The 20,330-nt window shown below is 34.4% G+C and overlaps 1 protein-coding gene across 1 annotated transcript; it reads right to left on the bottom strand.

Annotated features, from left to right (window-relative positions):
- Positions 1-195: 195 nt before the first annotated feature.
- LOC306877504 (cytosolic non-specific dipeptidase-like) lies at positions 196-10,772 on the bottom strand. Its single transcript, XM_079429287.1, has 12 exons — positions 10,597-10,772; positions 10,402-10,509; positions 9,313-9,456; positions 9,053-9,215; positions 7,573-7,661; positions 7,295-7,492; positions 5,737-5,821; positions 4,717-4,877; positions 2,598-2,762; positions 1,844-1,985; positions 487-634; positions 196-408 (listed from the first exon to the last, which is right to left on the bottom strand). Exons 1-12 carry the CDS (start codon positions 10,597-10,599, stop codon positions 336-338), a joined length of 1,479 nt encoding a protein of 492 aa, XP_079285413.1. The 5' UTR covers positions 10,600-10,772; the 3' UTR covers positions 196-335.
- Positions 10,773-20,330: the final 9,558 nt, after the last annotated feature.

The raw sequence follows: 20,330 nt of genomic DNA on the forward strand, positions 1-20,330 counted from the left end.
CAAAGATTTAATTCGCATCGATTACAATAAAGATAATGTATTTATTAGAACACAACTCAAATATGGATTGAACGTTTATGAAGGAATATCTGGCAACCTTAAAATCTTCTCAAGGCACAATTACAAAATACAAGTCACTAGACATAACCAAGTGAATAAATGCAGCCTCTCAGGTTAATGCAAATAAAACCACTGCACATGCATTGCAAAACACTTGTTTAATTTGTTCCAGCATCATCAATCTGTCAAAATATGCATCGGCACAGAGAAATATATTTGTTAATGTAGTAATGTAGATGTTTGTTTGTTCCAGAGAACAGCAGCAGATCTTCACATCAGTACTTCTTGATCTGAGACACTTCATGCAGGTAGGCGATGAACAGCTTGGTTCCCTCGATGTAGTTGTATCTGAAAAATAAGACATTAAACAGTGAATGAATCTGCATGAAGAGAAGCACCCCAACAGACTCCAGAAGCTCCAGGGACCTGCTGATCTTCTCGTTCTGTGAATGCAGGCCGTCGTCGAAGCCTCCGATGGGCAGCATGATGATGCTCTTGCCTGTGACGTCCTGGAAGGTTCTGGCGATGGGAATCGTGCCTCCCTCACGGATCAGATCCGGCTCCACGGAAAACACTACGAGACACACAGTGATGCTCAACGTCTCTCATCAATCCTGCTTACACAAGTGTTTTTCAAGGTAGAAAACAAAAAGGAATCCACACACACTCCAAGCAAGCTCAAAGCATGAGATCCATTGAGAAACAACATGTCTTACGATAGAAATTCATAACCTTGCCATTGAAGAACAACGTGACTAGCTCAAATAAGTCATTTTAAGTACAAATTACATTTTATGTTTATTTCAAGTAACGTTTCTTTTACTTGTATTTTTTGTGCACTTTTATATTTTTTACTTGAAATGCCACTTTTTTTGTTTGTGCACTTTTATATTTTTTACTTTATATTTTGTGCACTTTTGTACTTTGTCACTTTATATGAAAATCTTAAGTGGAAAATGTATTATAGTTAACTAAAACTTTAAACCATTAAAATAATTTTCATTACTTGAAATAAAATAAAAATTAACTGAAATAAAATGTTATTAATATTATTTAATATTAATTATTGCAGCTAGTTGCCAATTTCTCATTTTAATTTCTTTATTTTATTTTCTTAATTAACTTGATGTACTAAAACAACTGAAAATACAATAAAAATTTATAAAATTCATGTAGACGTACATAAAAATATAGTTAATTCCAGGTACTTGCCTTGGCAACATTTCTCTTTTTTGTTTAGTTTAACATTTAGTGCTAAAATAACTAAAACTAAATAAACTAAAACTAATAAATAAAAAAATTATAATAAAACAATTATATAGAATTAAAAAAAACTAATAAAAATGACAAAAACATGCAATAAAATGACAAATATAACTGACAAAAAATGACAAAAATTGAAATACATTCAAAATATTAATAAAAATATAATAGTATCTGAATGATTTTAAAATAACACTCTTTAATAAATCTTGCTTTGTTGATTTCTGCTATGTGAATTGAATTTATGCACCCATGAAACAATTAGGACTATATAAATTGGCATAATTGTATTTTTTGCCGGTCCAGAAAGACTTTTCCCATGCGTTTTTTCTCCATATGGAACTTGGTTTGTTTAAAAGAAAACAGATTATTAAACAAGTTCTAAATTACTTGCAAGTATTTAAAAACAAAATCAGAACAAAAGTCAGAGACCCTGTAATTAATTACATCATTTGCAATGCAAGAACTTAATAGAGAAAACGTGAGACTGGGATTCAGAGCAGAAGTGAAGTGTGTGGACCTCTCTTGACCGCTGCTTTCCCGGCTTCATACAGCGGATGTTTGGGATCGGCCAGCCAAGGTTTGGCTCCGATGACCATCGTGACGTTGAGTTTGTTGGGACTCTTGCGCTTCGCAAACACCGAGTGTAAATAATCAGACACCTGGGGGTTAAAAAGCATCGTTTATAACATCAACAGTCCTAGGGATGGGCGATATGGGCTTAAAAATATATCACAATATTTCTGGTATTTATTGCGATAACAATATCAATGACGATAATTCAGGGAATCCTGTTTCTTTAGAGAAAAGTATTATCTTTCCTATTTTTACCCAAAATATGGTTATTACTGAGTACACGCGTCATTTAATGACTGTTTAATTCATACTGGAAGCCAGAGGGCGCTCTTGCGCAGAAACTCATATGCATCACAGAAGTAATAGCACTGATGATGCTCAATTAAATCCCTAATATAGACAAAGGTATCGCTGAATAAAACACACAACAGAGACAGAGCTGATGAACTGAGGAAACTTGAAGACAATAAACATACGATTGCACAAAATATATGGTTTATCTGTGTTCTTCAAGCAATCTTGGGTATTTTTTATAAGGAAAGTATATATATAATGCAATGCTAATCGACAGCCTTTATCATTGTTGTCACGGGAAGACTAATTCTTATCTAGGGAGAATTTTTACTGGTATATCGCAAACGATAAGATATCGCCCATCCCTAATCTCTACACATTAAAATGAGCTTCATCTGCTTCACCTGTTTTTCCACCACGGCTGGATCCATGTGAGGAACCTGGCGGATGGAGAACTTGGCGATGACTTTGGCCGGGATGACCGTCTTGGTGCCCGGCGAGGAGAAGGCGCCCTCGATGCCGTGGATCGACACGGTCGGGTGACGCCAGCGATGGGCAAGAAGATCCACCTGATGGAGCCAAGAAGGGGAAAACATGTATTTCCATGGGTTTCCTTGCACAAAACCTGAATACGGAGTAAGTGAGGAACTATTCCTTAAAAAAACTGCCATCTTTTTCCTTGCATTTTTACTGTACTTGCTATACTATTGCTGGCAAAGAGCTTTTTAGACAAATATCTGCTGTTAACAATAAAAGTGCTTCACAATGCCATAGAATACATTTTTTTGTTCAAATAAGAACCTTTATAATCTGAAGAACCTTTCTGTTTCACAAAAGGTTCTTTGTGGCGAAAGAAGGTTCTTCAGATTATAAAAAGATAAGAAAGAGATGGTTCTTTGACTGAATGGTTCTTTGTGGAACCAAAAATGGTTCTTCTATGGCATCGCTGTGAAGAACCTTTTAAGCACCTTTATTTTTAAGAGTGTACAGGTGGAAAAATGATCACGATCATGAGACATTTTTATGTTATTTCAGTTTTGAAGATGAAAAGCCATTTAAACCAAAGTCTAAACTAAATACTTGCAATTGAAGTAAATAAGTTACAGACTGAGTTATAATGAACTAATATTAAAACCATAAAAGATGTTACTTGAAATAAACTTTAACTGAAATAAAATATAAAAAATATATTTATTATTTTATTTAATTTAATTCAATTAAAGTTTATTTGTATAGCGCTTTTCACAATAACAATCGTTGCAAAGCAGCTTTACAGAAAATATGAAGTTTCTACAGTATATTTAGGAGTAGGTTATTATTGGTGACGATGACAGAAATGTACAGTAAAAATCATGCAGCTAGTTACAAATAGACGGTGAACACTATTAACTGCAACAATTAAACGTTGCGATTAAGCAAAATTGGGTTTTATAGTTTTATATGTTGCTCCAGGGTTAGCATTGTTGTTGACATTTTGTTTAGTTTAACTTTAAGTACTAAAATAACAAACTATAACCATAAAAATATTAAATAAATATTTTGTCAGATAGTCATTTAGTTATCGTTTAGAACCAAAATAACTAAAACTAAAACCATGAAAAACAGTTTTGCTTCTTGAAATCCAATAAACATTAAGTGAGATAAAATAAATAATAAAAAACTTAAATTTATTTTATTTTGAGCTAGTAATCAAGGCAACATTGATCAGTTTAGTTTAGTTTAGCGTTTAGCACTATAGAACTGAAACAAAAGCCATAAAAACATTTTGGTTACTTCAAATAAAAAAACTTAAAATAAAATAAATTATAAAATATTAAACTTATTTTATTTCAGCTAATTGTCAAAGCTACATTTCTCATTTTCATTTAGCTTAACTGATGCTATAAAGAAATATTACTTGGAAAAAAAAAACTTTAATTGAAATAAAATATAACAAAGTTAATCTTATTTTACTTCAGCAAGTCATTTACTTTACCGTTTAGTACTAAATAAAGCTAGACTTGACTCGACTAAAATACCAAACTAAACCATAAAAAACTAATAAATAATAAATAAAAATTTAATATAAAACAACTTGTCTTATTTCAGATAGCTCAGCAGCATTTCTCATTTTAGTTTAGTTTAATATTCAGTCCTAAAATAACTTAAAAAAAATTACTTCAAATAAAATAAAATGCATGTCAACCTGATGGGAGTGAAGAATTAAGAAAATTCATGAATTACCATACATTTCTAAATAATATAAAGCAGGTTTTCCTTGCACAAATCTCTCACTCTAAAACAAATCTGTAAAAATAGAGCACAATATACTGTATAATTTGAAGGAATTTCTCCGTATTTATTTTTTTACAGGTGTTTTACCAGTTTTCTTAATTTCACACTTCAATGCATTGTGTTTTAGAGTTAACAGAAATGTCCGTAAAGCTAATGGATAATGTCATGTGTAATGAGCTTCCAGTCCTTTTTCTGTTATTTTACAGATTAATTTTCTTCAGTGTATGACTCGAGAGCTGTGTTTCTTGCCTTGTTGCTGTACATGAGTTGGCTCAGGCCGATCTCGTTCTTGAAGCTCTCCAGGTCAAACTCGATGTCTTGGTACATCTTCCACTCCTCGTCAGACAGATGTGCGACCGCTTCTCTAACGCCGGGGATCAGGATCTTCCCGCTGGGGCTGATGAGTTTATCTGAGGAACAAAACTAGTGTTTTTCATATAAACATCTGGAACAGTAAAGAGTCGAACGGTTTAACTCTTGTGCAAACTTATGGACATTTTTGTCCTTTTCAGTTTTTTTGGTTTTTTCCATCATTTTGCCTGTTAATGCCAACTGCATAATTTGGCACAGGTGTGTATTTTTATTGGAATTTTAATATTTCACCCTCATTTCCTTTAATAAATCTATTCCACATTAAGTACAAAAAATAGTTCCTCTCAGGACCTTAAGGACAAAAACGTCTTCATTGAAACCCATTAAAACTGCAATGTTTTATCCCAGGGCTATTTAACTATAAAATGATGCAGTCTTTGTTAATAGCCTTTCATTCTGTTGGCAGTGTCCTGATTGTGTGTCCTAAAATAATGTGTGTGCACCTGTAATGTTTGAGAGAGAGCAATTATACTGTACTGCGAATCATAAACTGTGTTTGGCAGCGGAGCTTTGCTGGAGTCTAATGGGAAAAGTTTAGTGCAGCACCCAAACAAAATCTTACTAAAAGCTCATTTTTTGAGATATCAACCTCAAAATTGGAACACAACTTGTTTAGATTTATGACTTTGATTTTCTAGCAATTTGTGTTCAACATGTTTTATAAAATATATATTTTATGTAAAAAATTGCTCATAAATCATTTTCAGAAATTTAAACCTCTGTAACTTTTTTGGTTTAAATTTAACCAAAAAATTTAATTTAACTTGAACAATAATCTGTCAAGGGTCAATTTAAATCTGTACTCCCAAGCTTCAAATTTTTATGACATGGACCTTTTTGCCCTCTGTGAACCTATGTGTAACTTTTTTAAATTCATGCACAAGGGTTAATAAGCACCTAAGATGCCGATCAGGTCCGTCATCGGCTCTATTACTGTTCCTCCATAAAGCCCAGAGTGCAAATCCTTCTTGGGTCCCTCGACCTGTGTCATCACAAGAGAAACACGGTGTGTAAAGAGCACTGCTGTTCATCTAAACCCAAAAACACTTCTCAGATCATACATGAAGCGACTGATTACACAGGTGGCACTCTTCAAAACTCCACAAACCAGTTCCACAAACTTCATATATTGTGTTGCAAGTCAGTTTAACCCGCATTGAGTTTTGAGTTGTCGGAAATAATTGTTGACCTGTCAATTTGACCCCATATTTCATGGATAAAGGCAGCTGAACTAAACCATTTTTTTAAATTTTGTCATATAAGTTTCCCAGCTAGAGTTTTTACATTTATGCATTTAGCAGATGCTTTTATCCAATGAAATTTACACTGCATTGATTGTGTTCATTTTCATCCATTCATTCATGTTAATTCACTGGAAATCGAATTAGTGTTGCAGTATTTTAGTATAATTGAAATAATATTATAGTTTTTTCAAAATGTTTTGAATGTTTTTTTTATTTCTATATCACACAGAATAAATACTTTTCTGCACTTCTTGTTAAAATGTAAAAAAAAAAAGTTATAAATATTTTTTTTTTTTTTACAAACAAAATAGTGTTAAATCCATTTTAAAAAATCATATGTATTTTTTTTGTACTGTTTAAAAACTATAAATGTTAACAGTTTATTGTTTTTACCAGTTTTTTTATTATTATTTATTTTTTTAATTATAGTGTGATTTTTGACTAATTGTATGGAATCTAATTAGGGCCCATCTGACCTGCAACATAACTTCCGTCCGACTGCCAAAAGAGGTCGCCTCACCATCATATTGACTCTCACACCACACATCACACTGGACTGCATTTCCCATCATCCATTGCACTGACAACACACAGCTGATTGCACTGATCACACACCCTACATAAACCATGGACTTCCTCTCCCTGACTGCCGAGTATTGTATTGTGTTTATCACTCCTCTAGTGTTAGCTGCCTTACCGAGCCAGTCTGTGTTTTTCTGATTAGTTCCAGTATTGTTCTGCATTTATAACTCTCCTAGTTTTAGCTGCGATACGGAACCCTCTTTGTTGTCTTAGTCTTGCCTTGCCTTGTGTTTTTCTAGTGTTTTGATTCTTGCCTGTGTTTCCTGGATTTACCCTTTGCCTTGCCGTTTGGACTCTGTTTGCACCTCTCTTGGACTACTGCTCGTATACCTGGATTATCTCTCTGCCTTGCCCTGTTGGATATTGTTCGCCGATCGTCAACTCTCGCTAGCCCTAGGATTGATCTGTGTCTTGCCTGTACCATACCTGTTTGCCGTGGTTTGACCCTGCCTGTTTATTAACTATGTTTATTAATAAAAGCTTACACTTGGATCCTCACGTCTCGTTTGCCCCGTTACAATAACGATCTCACCAAGATTTTTACCATAATACAAGGTTCATGCACATGTATGAGATATAACGTTTGCTGTAATCAAACTAAACCCATCTGAATGTTTTGATCTCTGGACCTCAGCGAAGAAGTAGCAGTTTCCTCTGGTTCCGTACGTCAGCGCCGGGCGTTTGCTGAGCCAGACGCAGTCAGAGATGATGATATAATCCACATCTGAGAAGAACGAGTCTTTCTGAGCCACAATCATGTCGTCCAGGCCGTTAGAGCCGGTCTCCTCCATTCCCTCAATGATGAATCTAACATTCACCGGCAGATCCTGTAACAAACACAATCAAACACTGAACAGAAGCTCAGTATGAAACCCGTTGCATTTCTTCTGATTTCATCGAGTCTTACGATATTCAGGGCTTTGTAGACCTCCACCGTATGAATCCAGGCCAACACCGGCGCTTTATTGTCAGACGCTCCTCTTCCATAGAGATTTCCTAATAAAATAATCATATTATCATCTGATTTTCTTACAGGTCACAAACTCAAACTGTTACACTAAAGCTATTATATTGAGGCAAATATCTGCTGTTTCTGACAGACAAAAGGATCACGGCTGTGAAAGTGATTATTCATGGTATTTCAGTTTTGAAAATTAAAAGACAAAGTCTAAATATGCAAAAAAATATGCAATTAAAGGAACTAAGTTACAGGCAAAACTAAAACCATAAAATACATAAATAAATATAAATAAAATAAACAGTCACTGAAATAAAATAAGATATAAAAAAAACGTAAGCTTATTTCAGCTAGTCGTCAGTAGAACACTTCTCATTTTCTCATTAACGTTTAGCACTAAAATTAACATTTTTGTTACTTGAAATAAAATTTAACTTTAAGTGTTTCAGCTAGTCGTAAAGACACCATTTCTCTTTTTCTTTTAGTTTAATATTCAGCACTAAAATAACAAAATATAAAGCCATATATAAAAAAAATTGTTACTTGAAATAAATGTTAACTGAAATAAAAAATATAAATAAAATATATTAAAATATAAAATACCGATTTTTTTTACATTTTACAAATAGATTTTATGTATTTTTATGTAATTTTCTGTTTATATATATATATAAACATTTCAGTTAGTTGCAACATTTCTCATTTTTATTTAATTCAACTTGGAGTACTAAAATAACTCAAATAACTAAAACGATAAAAGATACATAATACAAAATACATCAAATATTATATATAAAATATAATATATTATAAAATCTAATAAAGTACATTAAATATAAAAAATAATAAAAACTATTTAGACATATTTAGTTTCTTACTGCATGTAGACAAAAAGCTAATACGTAACAAAAACACAACAAAGTGACTAAAACTTTAATTAAAGTGAAAAGAGAAAATATAAAAAGAAAGTTAATTTAAAATATTAACAAAACTATTTTAGTATCTCATAAAGTACCTCTTGACGCTCTAACTCTAGCAATCTCTATTCTAATTCTATTATTTTTGTCCCTTTTAGACTTGCACTCCATTCATTTACTAACTACTTGTTTTCTTAAAAAAAAAAAAACTAACAGTAGCTTCTCTAATCTTTTTGTACTCTGTTTTATTTTTATTTATTATACAGTTAACAAAAGCAAAAAGGTATCTAGCTTGCTCTATTCTTTTCTGTTTTCTTTGTATTATTATATAATAGTAAAAACCCTTGCTATGTGTGCTGTGTTAAGCTAACTGAGACTTGTTATAGCACTTGCAGATCATTGCTCTTTTGTTGATTGCATTGTCCTCATTTGTAAGTCGCTTTGGATAAAAGCCTCTGCTAAATGACTAAAGTAAACCTCATAATGCTGAAGTGAGACGGGTTCAGGGTTACCGTCGATATCTGTGAGCTCGTAAGGGTCTGTTGCCCATCCGTCCTCTCTCTTGGCCGGCTGGACATCCACATGACCGTAAACACAGACGCTGCGTTTGCTGGGATCTTCACCGAAGCGAGCTGTGACCACTTTAGGCAGAGCAATGCTGCTTCCATTGGGCAGCTGTGTGAGAGACGGACACCACGGTTAACCTTGATCGACATCAGTAGTTTAACAGTAGAGCTGTTCTAATCAAAGGTTATCCAGCTCATGATCTGACCGCCTGCATCCCGACGTCCAGCATCTCCACGCTTCCTCCGATGAGTCTGAGCTTCTCTGCCGTCATCTCCATCATTCTGTGTAAGTCAGATCGCTTCGTAACATCGCTGGAGTCGCTCTCCACAGAGACCCACTGCCTCAGAGTCTGAAACAGGTTCAGCAGAACTGACCATTACTGTCTGAACGGAGTCTGAGACCAGGAAGGACTGCACCAATATCAGCTCCTCGTTTTAGTGAATCATGGCCACATCGTAGGAGTTTGTGCCCTTGATTTATTACTTCTAAAACAAGGAAACCATTTACTGAAATTAGGAAAAGATTGACTAAAACGAGGGAACAATTGACTAAAACGAGGGAAGGAATAGTAAATCATGGCCATGATTTAGCTAAAATGAAGGAATGGATTCATAAAACAAGGGGACAAATTCTTAATTCATGGCCACAATATAATATATATTTGAGTCTGTGTGTCGTGTGCAGGACTCTTTCTTCATCAACGACACTAAACCATCAAATAAAGAGAGAAGTCTTATCTGAGCTCAAATACACAACTGCATTTTCTACAATATACAGCTGAGATAAGATCATGATGAAGTCACGAGAGCAGATGGATGCTGTCATTGAGTTTGGACACGAGATCAATCCTTATACTACTGTAATGCAATCCTATATATAGATATTATATTAACATCCCACACTGCAAAAAATGCTTTTCTTCCATTTTTTTGTCTTGTTTTCAGCCAAAATATGAAAACACACTTAAATTAAGAAGCATTTTCTAGACAAGTAAAAGTTATAGTCATGTTTACAGAAAAAACAAGTCAAAATTAAGTGAGTTTTTGCTTGAAACAAGCTAAATAATCTTGTTTTCTGTTTGAAATCACATAATTTTGCTTTCCCCATTGGCAGGTTATTTAGCTTGTTTCAAGCAAACACTCACTTTATTTTGACTTGTTTGTTCTGGAAACAAGACAATAACTTTTACTTGTCTAGAAAATCCTTCTTGATTTAAGATTTTTTTTTATATTTTGGCACAAGACAAAAAATCTAAGTAAGAAAAGCATTTTTATGCAGTGCAAAATAGAAATACCTCGATAAACTCCTCTTCATGGCTGTTCACATATTGTGTCAACTCCTCGAATCTGAAGGAAGACACTCTCGAGCACAGAAGAAGACAGACTAAACTAATGCTGTTCATCTGTGGAGAGCAAACAGAGTCATGAGCTGAAGACTGAATTATTCTTATTCTCAGAGTAAGGCTTTTAAGAGAAATTAATTGACCTACCATATCTAGATGCTTTGCTTTGGTACGAGGAGCTTCCAAACAGCTCAATGCCGTCCCGTTGCTAGCGAGGCTGGTTAAATAGTTTTCATCTTAGGCACCTCCCGTGGAGATAAGGTCACTGAAGTCTCCTTAGCATGGAAAAAAACAGCTTATAGCTGCCAAAATGAATTCTCTCTGGCAAACACAATCCCTAAAGCAAGGCTGAGCAAACCTCACGCTGAGTTCAGTATGGGAGCAGATCAATGGCATTCCAAAGCTCAAAGACTTATGGACAAATCACTGATGAAAAGACAAAGGTCAGCATTTACTAGACAACTTGACATCTCTGAACGCTGGCTTGACAAAGTTGAGTTTGACTGGAAGGTTCGTTGGAGTTAGGCCTTCTGTGAATTGAATATGATGCAGTTTGAAAAGAGATTTAAAGTTTGAAGCTTATGTAGCAGAATATGGAGGCTTGTAATGGGATTAAAAAGGTAATCGTGACTTTTTTCTCACAATTCTGAGAAACACTTAATTGTGAGATAAAAAATTTGGATTACGAGAATTTCTTTTAATTGGGAGATATAAATGTAGAATTCTGAGAAAAAAAGTTGTGTAATATAACACTGGAATTGCAATAAAAAAGTCATAATTGTGAGTTAAAATCCAAATTGCGAAATATAAATTCAATTGCAAGAAAAAAGTCATAATTATGAGAAAAAGTCATAATTGCGAGATAATTGCGGAAATCTTTTTTAAATTGTGAGATATAAACTCAAAATTGAGTGAAAAAAAAATTGCAACAAAAAAAACGCAATTGTAAAATATAAATTCAACTGCGAGAAAAAAGTTATAATTAAGAGAAAAAAAGTCATAATTGATAGATATAAACTCAAAATTGCAGAAAAAAAATCAAAATTGTGAGATATAAACTGAAAATTTAAAGAAAAAAAAATCAAAATTGCGAAAAAAATCTCAATTGCAAAATATTAATTAAATTGCAAGAAAAAAGTCATAATTGCAAGTAGTCAAAATTGTGAGAAAAAAAGTCATAATTTTGAGATGATAAACTCAGAATTGCACAAATAATCTAAATTGTGAGATAGAAACTCAGAATTGTGAGTTAAAATACAAATTGCGAAATATAAATTCAATTGCGAGAAAAGTCAAAATTGTCAGATATAAACTCAGAATTGTGAGTAAAAAACTAAATTGCAAAATACAAATTCAATTGTGAGAAAAAAGTCATTATTCAGAGAAAAAAAGTCATAATTGTGAGATATAAACTCAGAATTGTGAGGGGAAAATAAATCCAGATTGTGAGATATAAATGTAAAATTGCGAGAAAAAAAATCCCAATTGCAAAAAAACCCCTCAATTGTAAAATATAAATTCAATTGCAAAAAAAAAGTCATAATTTTTATATAAACTCAGAATCGTGAGAAAAATTTCATATCTCACAACTGACTTTTTTCTCAGAATTGCAATTTAATCTTTCATAGTAGAAGCCTTGTGTTGGAAATCAGTTCTGCTTTGTGCTACAAGGTTGCCAAGGTGTTGAAGTGGTTGCTAGGGTTCTGCTGAATAAAGTTGCCAGTGCATTTAATGTGTTCAGAGTCATCACTAAGATGCTGATAAGTCCTGATGCAGTAGATAAGAGATGTTCTTGATAATCCTGGCAAATAGAAATCCTCAAGTCTAATCAGCCATAGAAAGCCTTTGTCAAACTACACCGTGTGCAGAATTATCAGGAAAGTTGATTCTGGTCATATTTGTTTTCCCAAGAACATTTGACCAATTCCAAACCACATCAATCTTAATAACTACTATTGATTTTGTATTTAATCATTTATAAGTCATATATAATTGTCTATGAAGGCTGGAAGTGAAAAACTCCTCAAGTGTGCAGAATTATTAGGCATGCTTTCTTTTACAGATAAAATGAGCCAAAAAAGAGATTTAACTCAGACTGAAAGTCAAAAATGATGAAATGCCCACGAGAAGGATGCAATACTAATGCAATAATAGAATTAGTAAAGTTAAGGCATGACCACTGGACAGTGAAGTGCTCATTGGGTCAGCACGGTCAGACAAAACAGGTGGAGAAGAAAAGACAGCAAAAGAATTAAGAGTTGAGGTGAACTGAATTAGGTGTGAAACCATCAGGAACCATTTAGTCTCCAGCGCCACCATGCTGAAGTGTTGTGAAATACATGAAGACTGTTTTTTATAGGCATTATGGACAGATAAGTTGCGAGTGACTCTTGAAGGACCAGCATCACATCCTCTTGTAACTGCTCACTGTTTGAAGAATTGATCTTACAGAAGTTTTAGGAGCTCATTTTTATTCCATCTCCTATCCTGAAAAGCCTGTCTTGCAGAGATTGACTAAAAATGAGCTCCTAAAACTTACTGCCAGATTCTGGAAGATAAATTATTTTCTTCTCCACCTGATTTGTCTGACCGTGCTGACCCAATGAGCACTTCACTGTCCAGTGGTCATGCCTTAACTTTACTAATTCTATTATTGCATTAGTATTGCATCCTTCTCATGGGCATTTCATCATTTTTGACTTTCAGTCTGAGTCTTTTTGGCAAGAGCAAAAACCTGCCTAATAATTCTGCACACCTAAGGAGTTTTTCACTTCCAGCCTTCATGGACAATTATAGATCACTCATAAATGATTCAATACAAAATTAATAGTAGTTATTAATATTGATGTGGTTTGGAATTGGTCAAATGTGCTTTCCTAATAATTCTGCACACGGTGTATAATGAGCTTGACCTACTCGTCTGGTATTAAAAATATAGTAGTGTAAAGTATAGATGATGATGATGAAGATTTGATTTCAAAATGCAAGCAAACTGATGTGTTCCTGATTCACTGTATCAGAATGATTAAAGCCAGTTTGTACTTTAATCACAGGGGGCCTAATTAGAGCACCAACAGTGAACTGTTCTTTAATTGTGCTGACAGCTTCAGCGTGCAATTAATTCACAGCTTGTGAAATATTTCCGTTCCTTTTAACTTGTGCATCCAGCATGTTAGATGTGCACACAGAATATACACAAATAATAACTTCCACTTTCTGTGTGCATCAGTAAATCCTGCATGTGTTGCATTTGAGATGAGGTTTTTGAATTCCTTTGAGATTAAACTAGAGTAAGGTTAGTTCTGGAATTCTGACCTCAAAAAATGGATTAGTCAAGAAAGAGATTAACTTCTTGGAGCAAAGCTTTTAACATCGAGGTCCTTTAAGAACTTGTGTGAAGTGTGCTGTTGTTTTAGAGGAAAACCACAAGATGGGGCTCTTGAGAAACGCAGATAATCATCATCTACAATCCAGATTTATAACTTTATGGCCTTTTATGCTGCAGTGAAGCAACATAGTGTATCAGAAAAAACAAATCCTTTATATGTCTTTAATTTCTCATTATATATATTTTTTTATTTCATACACACAAATCCAATCAATAGTTTGGTATTTTTTTTTTCATTCTAATATACTGATTTACAGCTCAATAAACATTTCTGATTATTATCAATGTTGAACACAGCTGTGCTGCTCAATATTTTTGCGAAAACTGTGATACATTTTATTTGTCAGGATTCGCAGATGAATAGAAAGTTCAAAAGAACAGCATTTATTTATCTGAAATATAACATTATAAATGCCTTTACTGGCACGTTTGATCATTTTAATGCATCCTTTATCAATAAAATAATAAAAAATCTTATTTACCCTAAACGTTTCCTCAAAAACATGAAACAGCAATGGCTGCTGTAAATTCAGCTTTTGATCATATTCACACAGAAAACAGCTATTTTAAATTGTAATAATATATTTCACTGATGTTTCTGTATTTTTGATCAATGAAACGCAGCCTTGAAAAGTAGAAGAGACTTCTTTCAGAAATCTGAATTATTCCAAACTTTTGCACAGTATAGGCTCAGAATAGAGCACATGTTTTAAAATGCATGCGTGCATGTTTGTTTTTTGGATGTCTGTATCTGAAGCATGAGTGCTTTATTTTTTTTTTAAATGGGAAATTAATACTTTTATTCATCAAGGATGCATTGAATTGATCAGAAGTTATTTATGATATGCATCATTAAGAGTGTATACATTCACATGTTCCTATTGTCTATTGTCTTGCACATATTGTCTATTGTATGTTTCAAGCCTGTTCCTGTTTCAGCAGGAGTCTGTGTTCACTTTCTCTGTTTCACAGCCTGAATGTGATGTTATACGCTCTGTTTAGATGTGAGAGGAAGCTCATTCAGAACAGATAGAGCTAATCTGTTTAAACCGCAGGAGTTCACCAGTGGGTTATCCTGTGCCTGACTGACCTAGAAACCTCCAATAATCAATTTACTGTATTCAGTAGGTTTCAGCAGGTGATTTCCTGCCACATAGAACATTAAATATCAAGTTAACTTCATGCAACTCAGATTTGCATGACAGACTTGCTTTCTCCAGCGATTTCACATCCTTTTTCACATCTTCATTTTCCCCTTTACTTTGAACTTCAGTTTCATCTCTTTAGTCAAATACTTGCATATTACATGTTGTTCAGCATTTAGTTACTATCACCGCTTTTATTTTTTATTGTTTTTTACATTATAATCTTTGTTAGACTTACATATTACAATCCATCTGTATTTTACTTATTGAAGTTTTTATTCTTAAACTCAAATCCTGCTGAGTATCTGCTCAATCACAACTTATTTATCTCAAAAAGATGAATTTGCATAGACTATCTAATGCTGCATAGAGGCGACACAAATGCATTTACACAGAAAATGCTGTGCAATTGTGGAAATTCTGCTATGAAATCAATGGTTTAAATATAGAGTTATAGACATGCATTGCAAGTAACTTTAGTTATGTAATCAGATTACTTTTTTCAAGTAACTAATTAGAAGTAAGTTGTAGTAGGAGTTACTTTTTAAAAAAAAAAAGTGGTGTCAGTTACTCTGTTTTGCTACTTATTGACTGACAGCTGATGTGTTGCCATGTTGAGAGAAATCGTGAGTAAGTGCAGAGGCGTTGTGTGCGCTGTGTGAACATGTTACTGTAAATCTAGACTATATTTCAGCATGCATTAACTCATCTCACTGCACAAAAACAGCTTCGGTATTCCTCAAAATGAAAAAAAAAACCTCTAGCGTACAGACGTGAATTTACATTTCCTTCAGCCTGAGGCTCATATTTGGTTTGAAAGGGCTTTTACATTTGCCAAAAATATAACTTTTTATATTATAAACAAACAAGAGAAAAAAATGTGAGAAAAAAATAACGCAGAAAAATGAACTAAGTAGCGCAATTAGTTACTTTTTTAGGGAGTAACACAATATTCTAATGCATTACTTTAAAAAAATAGTTTTTGGTATAGTAAACTTACAGCTACAGAATTGTACAATGGAATTTTCCCATTGCATGTTTTCTGTATTTGCAAAGCTTTTGGTGGTTGCTAAGGTGGCCTGGGTGGTTGCTAGGGAGTCAAAGTAAATGATTCTGAAGTGTCTCTCTCAGTAACACCAGCTCAGCCAATAGCGTGAGTTTAGGGGCGGGGCTATCTGTGTCTCCGACCAATGGCAGATAGGGGGAGTGTTCAGGAAGCCAGGGGCATGTTCAAGCTCAGACAAGCCCAACATTTTGCTACGGTTTCTGGGTTGAACGACATGTTTCCTGGAAACGGTGTGCAATGATACATGTTTTGTCTTGTTTGGTGGGTGTGTCAAAAATGTCAGGCAATCAGCAGCAACATGTATATAATCCAGGTGGTATTAAAGAGACAGCTGCACAATGGGTCCAAGTGAAGTCATTTAATATGTGTCCGCTGCAGCTCGGTATACACAACTATTGAAGATATTAGAAGACATGTTTGTCGTAAGAGTTTTATAGTAACATAGCATATCAACATGATGATGATGAATTTGTAAGTAAATGTAATTAACATCAAAATAAACTCACAAGAGCAAGTATATTGTTTGCACATGTTTATTTACATTAAAGGCAAAATAACTGAAATAATAAGAGCACAAGTATAGATCTGGAACTTATTTAAGTCTGTCTAAATATGTAGTAATTGCAATGTCTTCTGGTCCAGATCCTTTCCTCAGGAAGGTGTGCTAGACACTGATTAATGTAACATAAAAATACTATATTTATATATTTTGTTATTGTATTGTGGAGTGACACTTTCATAAACTTTTCTATGCTCCTCTGATTATATAATGGTAAATATTACAATATCATAGCACAACAACAGTGATCAGCAATAATAATAAGCCTAATACTCACAATAAAAATAATAAGGTCATAGATCATAACACAGTCTCGGAGGTAAGAAGTGGATTATCCTTCATCTGAAATGTTTGTCTTTTCATCCTGAAATGTGAGGAAAATGTTGGATCACAATAATTAGGAACCACAGTTTCTACAAATCCCTTCACTCCATTGGGATGTTCTCTTTTATTCTGGATGGCAGTGACTGTAACATCGAGCGTATTTTGCAGCATTAAACATGTATTTATACTGATTTTATCAGGCTCTGAAAATTCTTCAAAAAGAACACAAAGAATGGCCTTCTCAGCTGCCATAGTTACAACTCTTGCGTCATCAGAATAGGGTGTTCAACGCACCACCGTTTCCGTTTAATAAACGTTTTACACCGTTTTGTTGGGGCTGAACGCAGCCCTGTTTGTAATGCGTGATTTGTTTTTCATGCAAACTAGTTAAGCTCCGTATTTTCTACATCTAAATGCTGTGTTTAATTCAGTGTGTTATAGTTGTTGTTTCTTTGTAATTGTTTATGAAATTTACTAGCAATTTCCCATTAGTGATGCTCGTGTTCCAGATGTTAGGGGCTGTTCACACAGAACATGTTTTTGCTTTGAAAAACGCAAGACGCGGGCAGTGGATGCAAAGCCTTGAGAAGTGTCTTCATTCTTCATTTAACAACATAATTTCATGCAAAAGACGACGGTTAAACATATCCATCGAGTGCGTGTTTACATAGAAAAATTATGGAAAAGCAGTGCAGTGAAATGGAAAAATGTGTTTTGTGTGAACGACCCTTTAAAGAGTATTGGAAATAATATAAATTTTTTAGTTATGCTCAACTATGAACTAGAATTTGCTCTTTGCACTGCAAATAAATGATGAAAAAGCAGTTTTCACAGGAAGTAGCACTGAATTCATGTGAAATGTTGAAGTATAAAGACTAAAACATACTCCAATAATCTGTTTTATTTACAACTTCAGCAAATCACTTTTACGGTGTGTGCACAGTCTTTGTAAAGTGATTTTATGAGAGTCAGGTAATCAGGACAGCATGTAAAATCCTGGACATTGATTGGTGTGAAACTGGAAACTCATCGCAGCAGTAAATTTGCCGTTCCAGTGAATCCATTCTTTATAGCAACGGTCTGTTGAACTTTAACTGATACGACTTTAACCTGGACTTCAGTAGAGACCCGTCCTGAGGCCGGAGACTCAAAATGTGCCACTAACCTAAAATACATATTTTACAGTCATCACACACAGCCTCAGCTTTGAAAAGCAATGTATAGCAGTAATCATAAACAATGCTTTCATTAATAAAATCAACTTATCTTAAGATTGACAGCTGGTGAATAAAATCCTTTATTGCAAGTGGGTTCCCTTAATTTCTGACTGTTTGAAAATTAACTTAACTGGTTTAAGTTCTTGTTCTGATGCCCTTCTCGTGGTCCTTGTTATACTCATACACATACACCCGGAGCAGTGGGCAGCCAATGCTGCAGCGCCCGGGGAGCAGTTGGGGGTTCGGTGCCTTGCTCAAGGGTCTCACCTCAGTCGTGGTATTGAGGGTGGAGATAGTGTTGGTTATTCACTCCCCCACCTACAATCCCTGCCGGACCTAAGACTCGAACCCATGACCTTCAGGTTACAAGTCCAACAATATAGAGCTGAGTATCATCAGCATAACAGTGAAAGCTAACACCATATTTCCTGATGATATTTCCCAAGGGTAACATGTAAAGCGTGAAAAGTAATGGCCCTAGTACTGAGCCTTGAGGTACTCCATACTGCACTTGTGATCGATATGATACCTCTTCATTCATTATACTGAATGTTAGCTGTGTGTTTGAGACAGGAAACTAAATCAGGTCAGTGTGCTAAAGCAACTCTGCTGGAAACAGTGTAGGTGTGCCCACCTTTTCAAATGTAAAAAGCACTCATACATCACTTTCCCCATATTTGGAAAGACTGACTGGCCTTTTCCAAAGCCTGAGCTCGGATGTACAGCTGATGCATGATTTGTAGACAGAGTGCTGAGTTTATATAATACTCGTCTGGAGTGAAGTGTCTAGAAATGATTGAGGCGGAGTTGCTTCATGGCAGGCTTTTAATGGTTCGTGATAAACGCTCTGTAAGCACCGTATGAGCAGCACAATCTGGCCTGCTAAACATTAACTCTGAAACTGTGATCCAGCACTCAGACTGAGAGAGCTGCATTGATTCAGTGACTCAAACACTCATGTTTCAGATAACCACGGACAAAAAACAAGCATGCATGTGTGTGTTTTAAAACATGCACTATTCTGAACCTACTACTGTGCAAAAGTTTGAAAGAATTAAGATTTTCTCAAAGAAGCCTCTTCTGCTCATTTATTTGACCAAAAATACAGTAAAACAGTGAAATATTATTACAATTTAAAATGGCTGTTTTCTATGTGAATATCTGTTCAAATGTAATTTATTTCTGTGATGCAAGCTGAATTTTCAGCAGCCATTGCTGCTCCGTATTTTTGTGGAAATACATTGCCATTTAAAATTCAGGTTAAATAATATACAGTATATATATATTTTTTATTCATCAAGGATGCATTAAATCAATCAAAAGTGACAATAAAGACATTTATAATGTTACAAAAGATTTCTATTTTAAATAAATGCTGTTCTTTTGAACTTTCTATTCATCTGTGAATCCTGAAAAATGAAACGTATCGCTGTTTCCACAAAAATATTAATGTTTTCAACATTCATTGTCGTCAGATGAATGTAACCGTTTAAGATGTAGCAAATCACTATAGCAACATCTGACTTTGTAGTGGTTACCGTGGTTACAGGGGAAATTACTGTAGGCTCACATTGACGTGAAAGAGAAATCTACTGGGAAACTTCTCACCTCAGAAAGAAATAGATGATAAAGTAGGTCAGGTAGGTTGACCAATTTCAACATCATTACTTATTACCTCAGTCCCAGCAATTACAGCCTTAAATTAGTTTTACACCTCTTTACTCAATGCATTGCATCACTGAAAGACATTAAAATGCGATCACATCAGTGCTTTACTGACAAAAATGAGGGACAGTTGTGTTCAAGACAGCGGTTCAGTGCAAAATTCTGCATCTTATCGACTAACCAGCCGCAATCTAGTTTAACCAGGTGCTTACTACAGACAAAATGAGCTACACTCATCCTCAGCACATTTCCATATACAAGGTTTCAGAATACGACATTTGGAGATGGAGAAAACTGAAGATATATACATGTAATGTGACAGTTTATATGTTTAAAGGAATAGTTGAACATTAGCTGAAAATGTGCTCATCCTCAAATGGTCAGAGATTAGCATGAGTTTGTTTCTTTGTCAGATTTGTCATCTTCCTGTGGCACCAGAAGAAAAGTACGGCCAACACGAAACAACCATAAACCATCGTCACAAAACAAACCCAGTGGGGAAGATTTTTTTTTTACG

This window comes from Barbus barbus (assembly GCF_936440315.1).
Source record: "Barbus barbus genome assembly, chromosome: 12".
NCBI lineage: Eukaryota > Metazoa > Chordata > Actinopteri > Cypriniformes > Cyprinidae > Barbus > Barbus barbus.

Excerpts from the sequence above, each read along its gene's own strand:
- LOC306877504 (XM_079429287.1), bottom strand. Across the intron at positions 7,493-7,572 it reads TCTACAAAGCCCTGAATATC|GATCTGCCGGTGAATGTTAG; the intron begins GTAAGACTCGAT and ends TGTTTGTTACAG. Across the intron at positions 2,763-4,716 it reads AACTCATGTACAGCAACAAG|GTGGATCTTCTTGCCCATCG; the intron begins GCAAGAAACACA and ends TGGCTCCATCAG.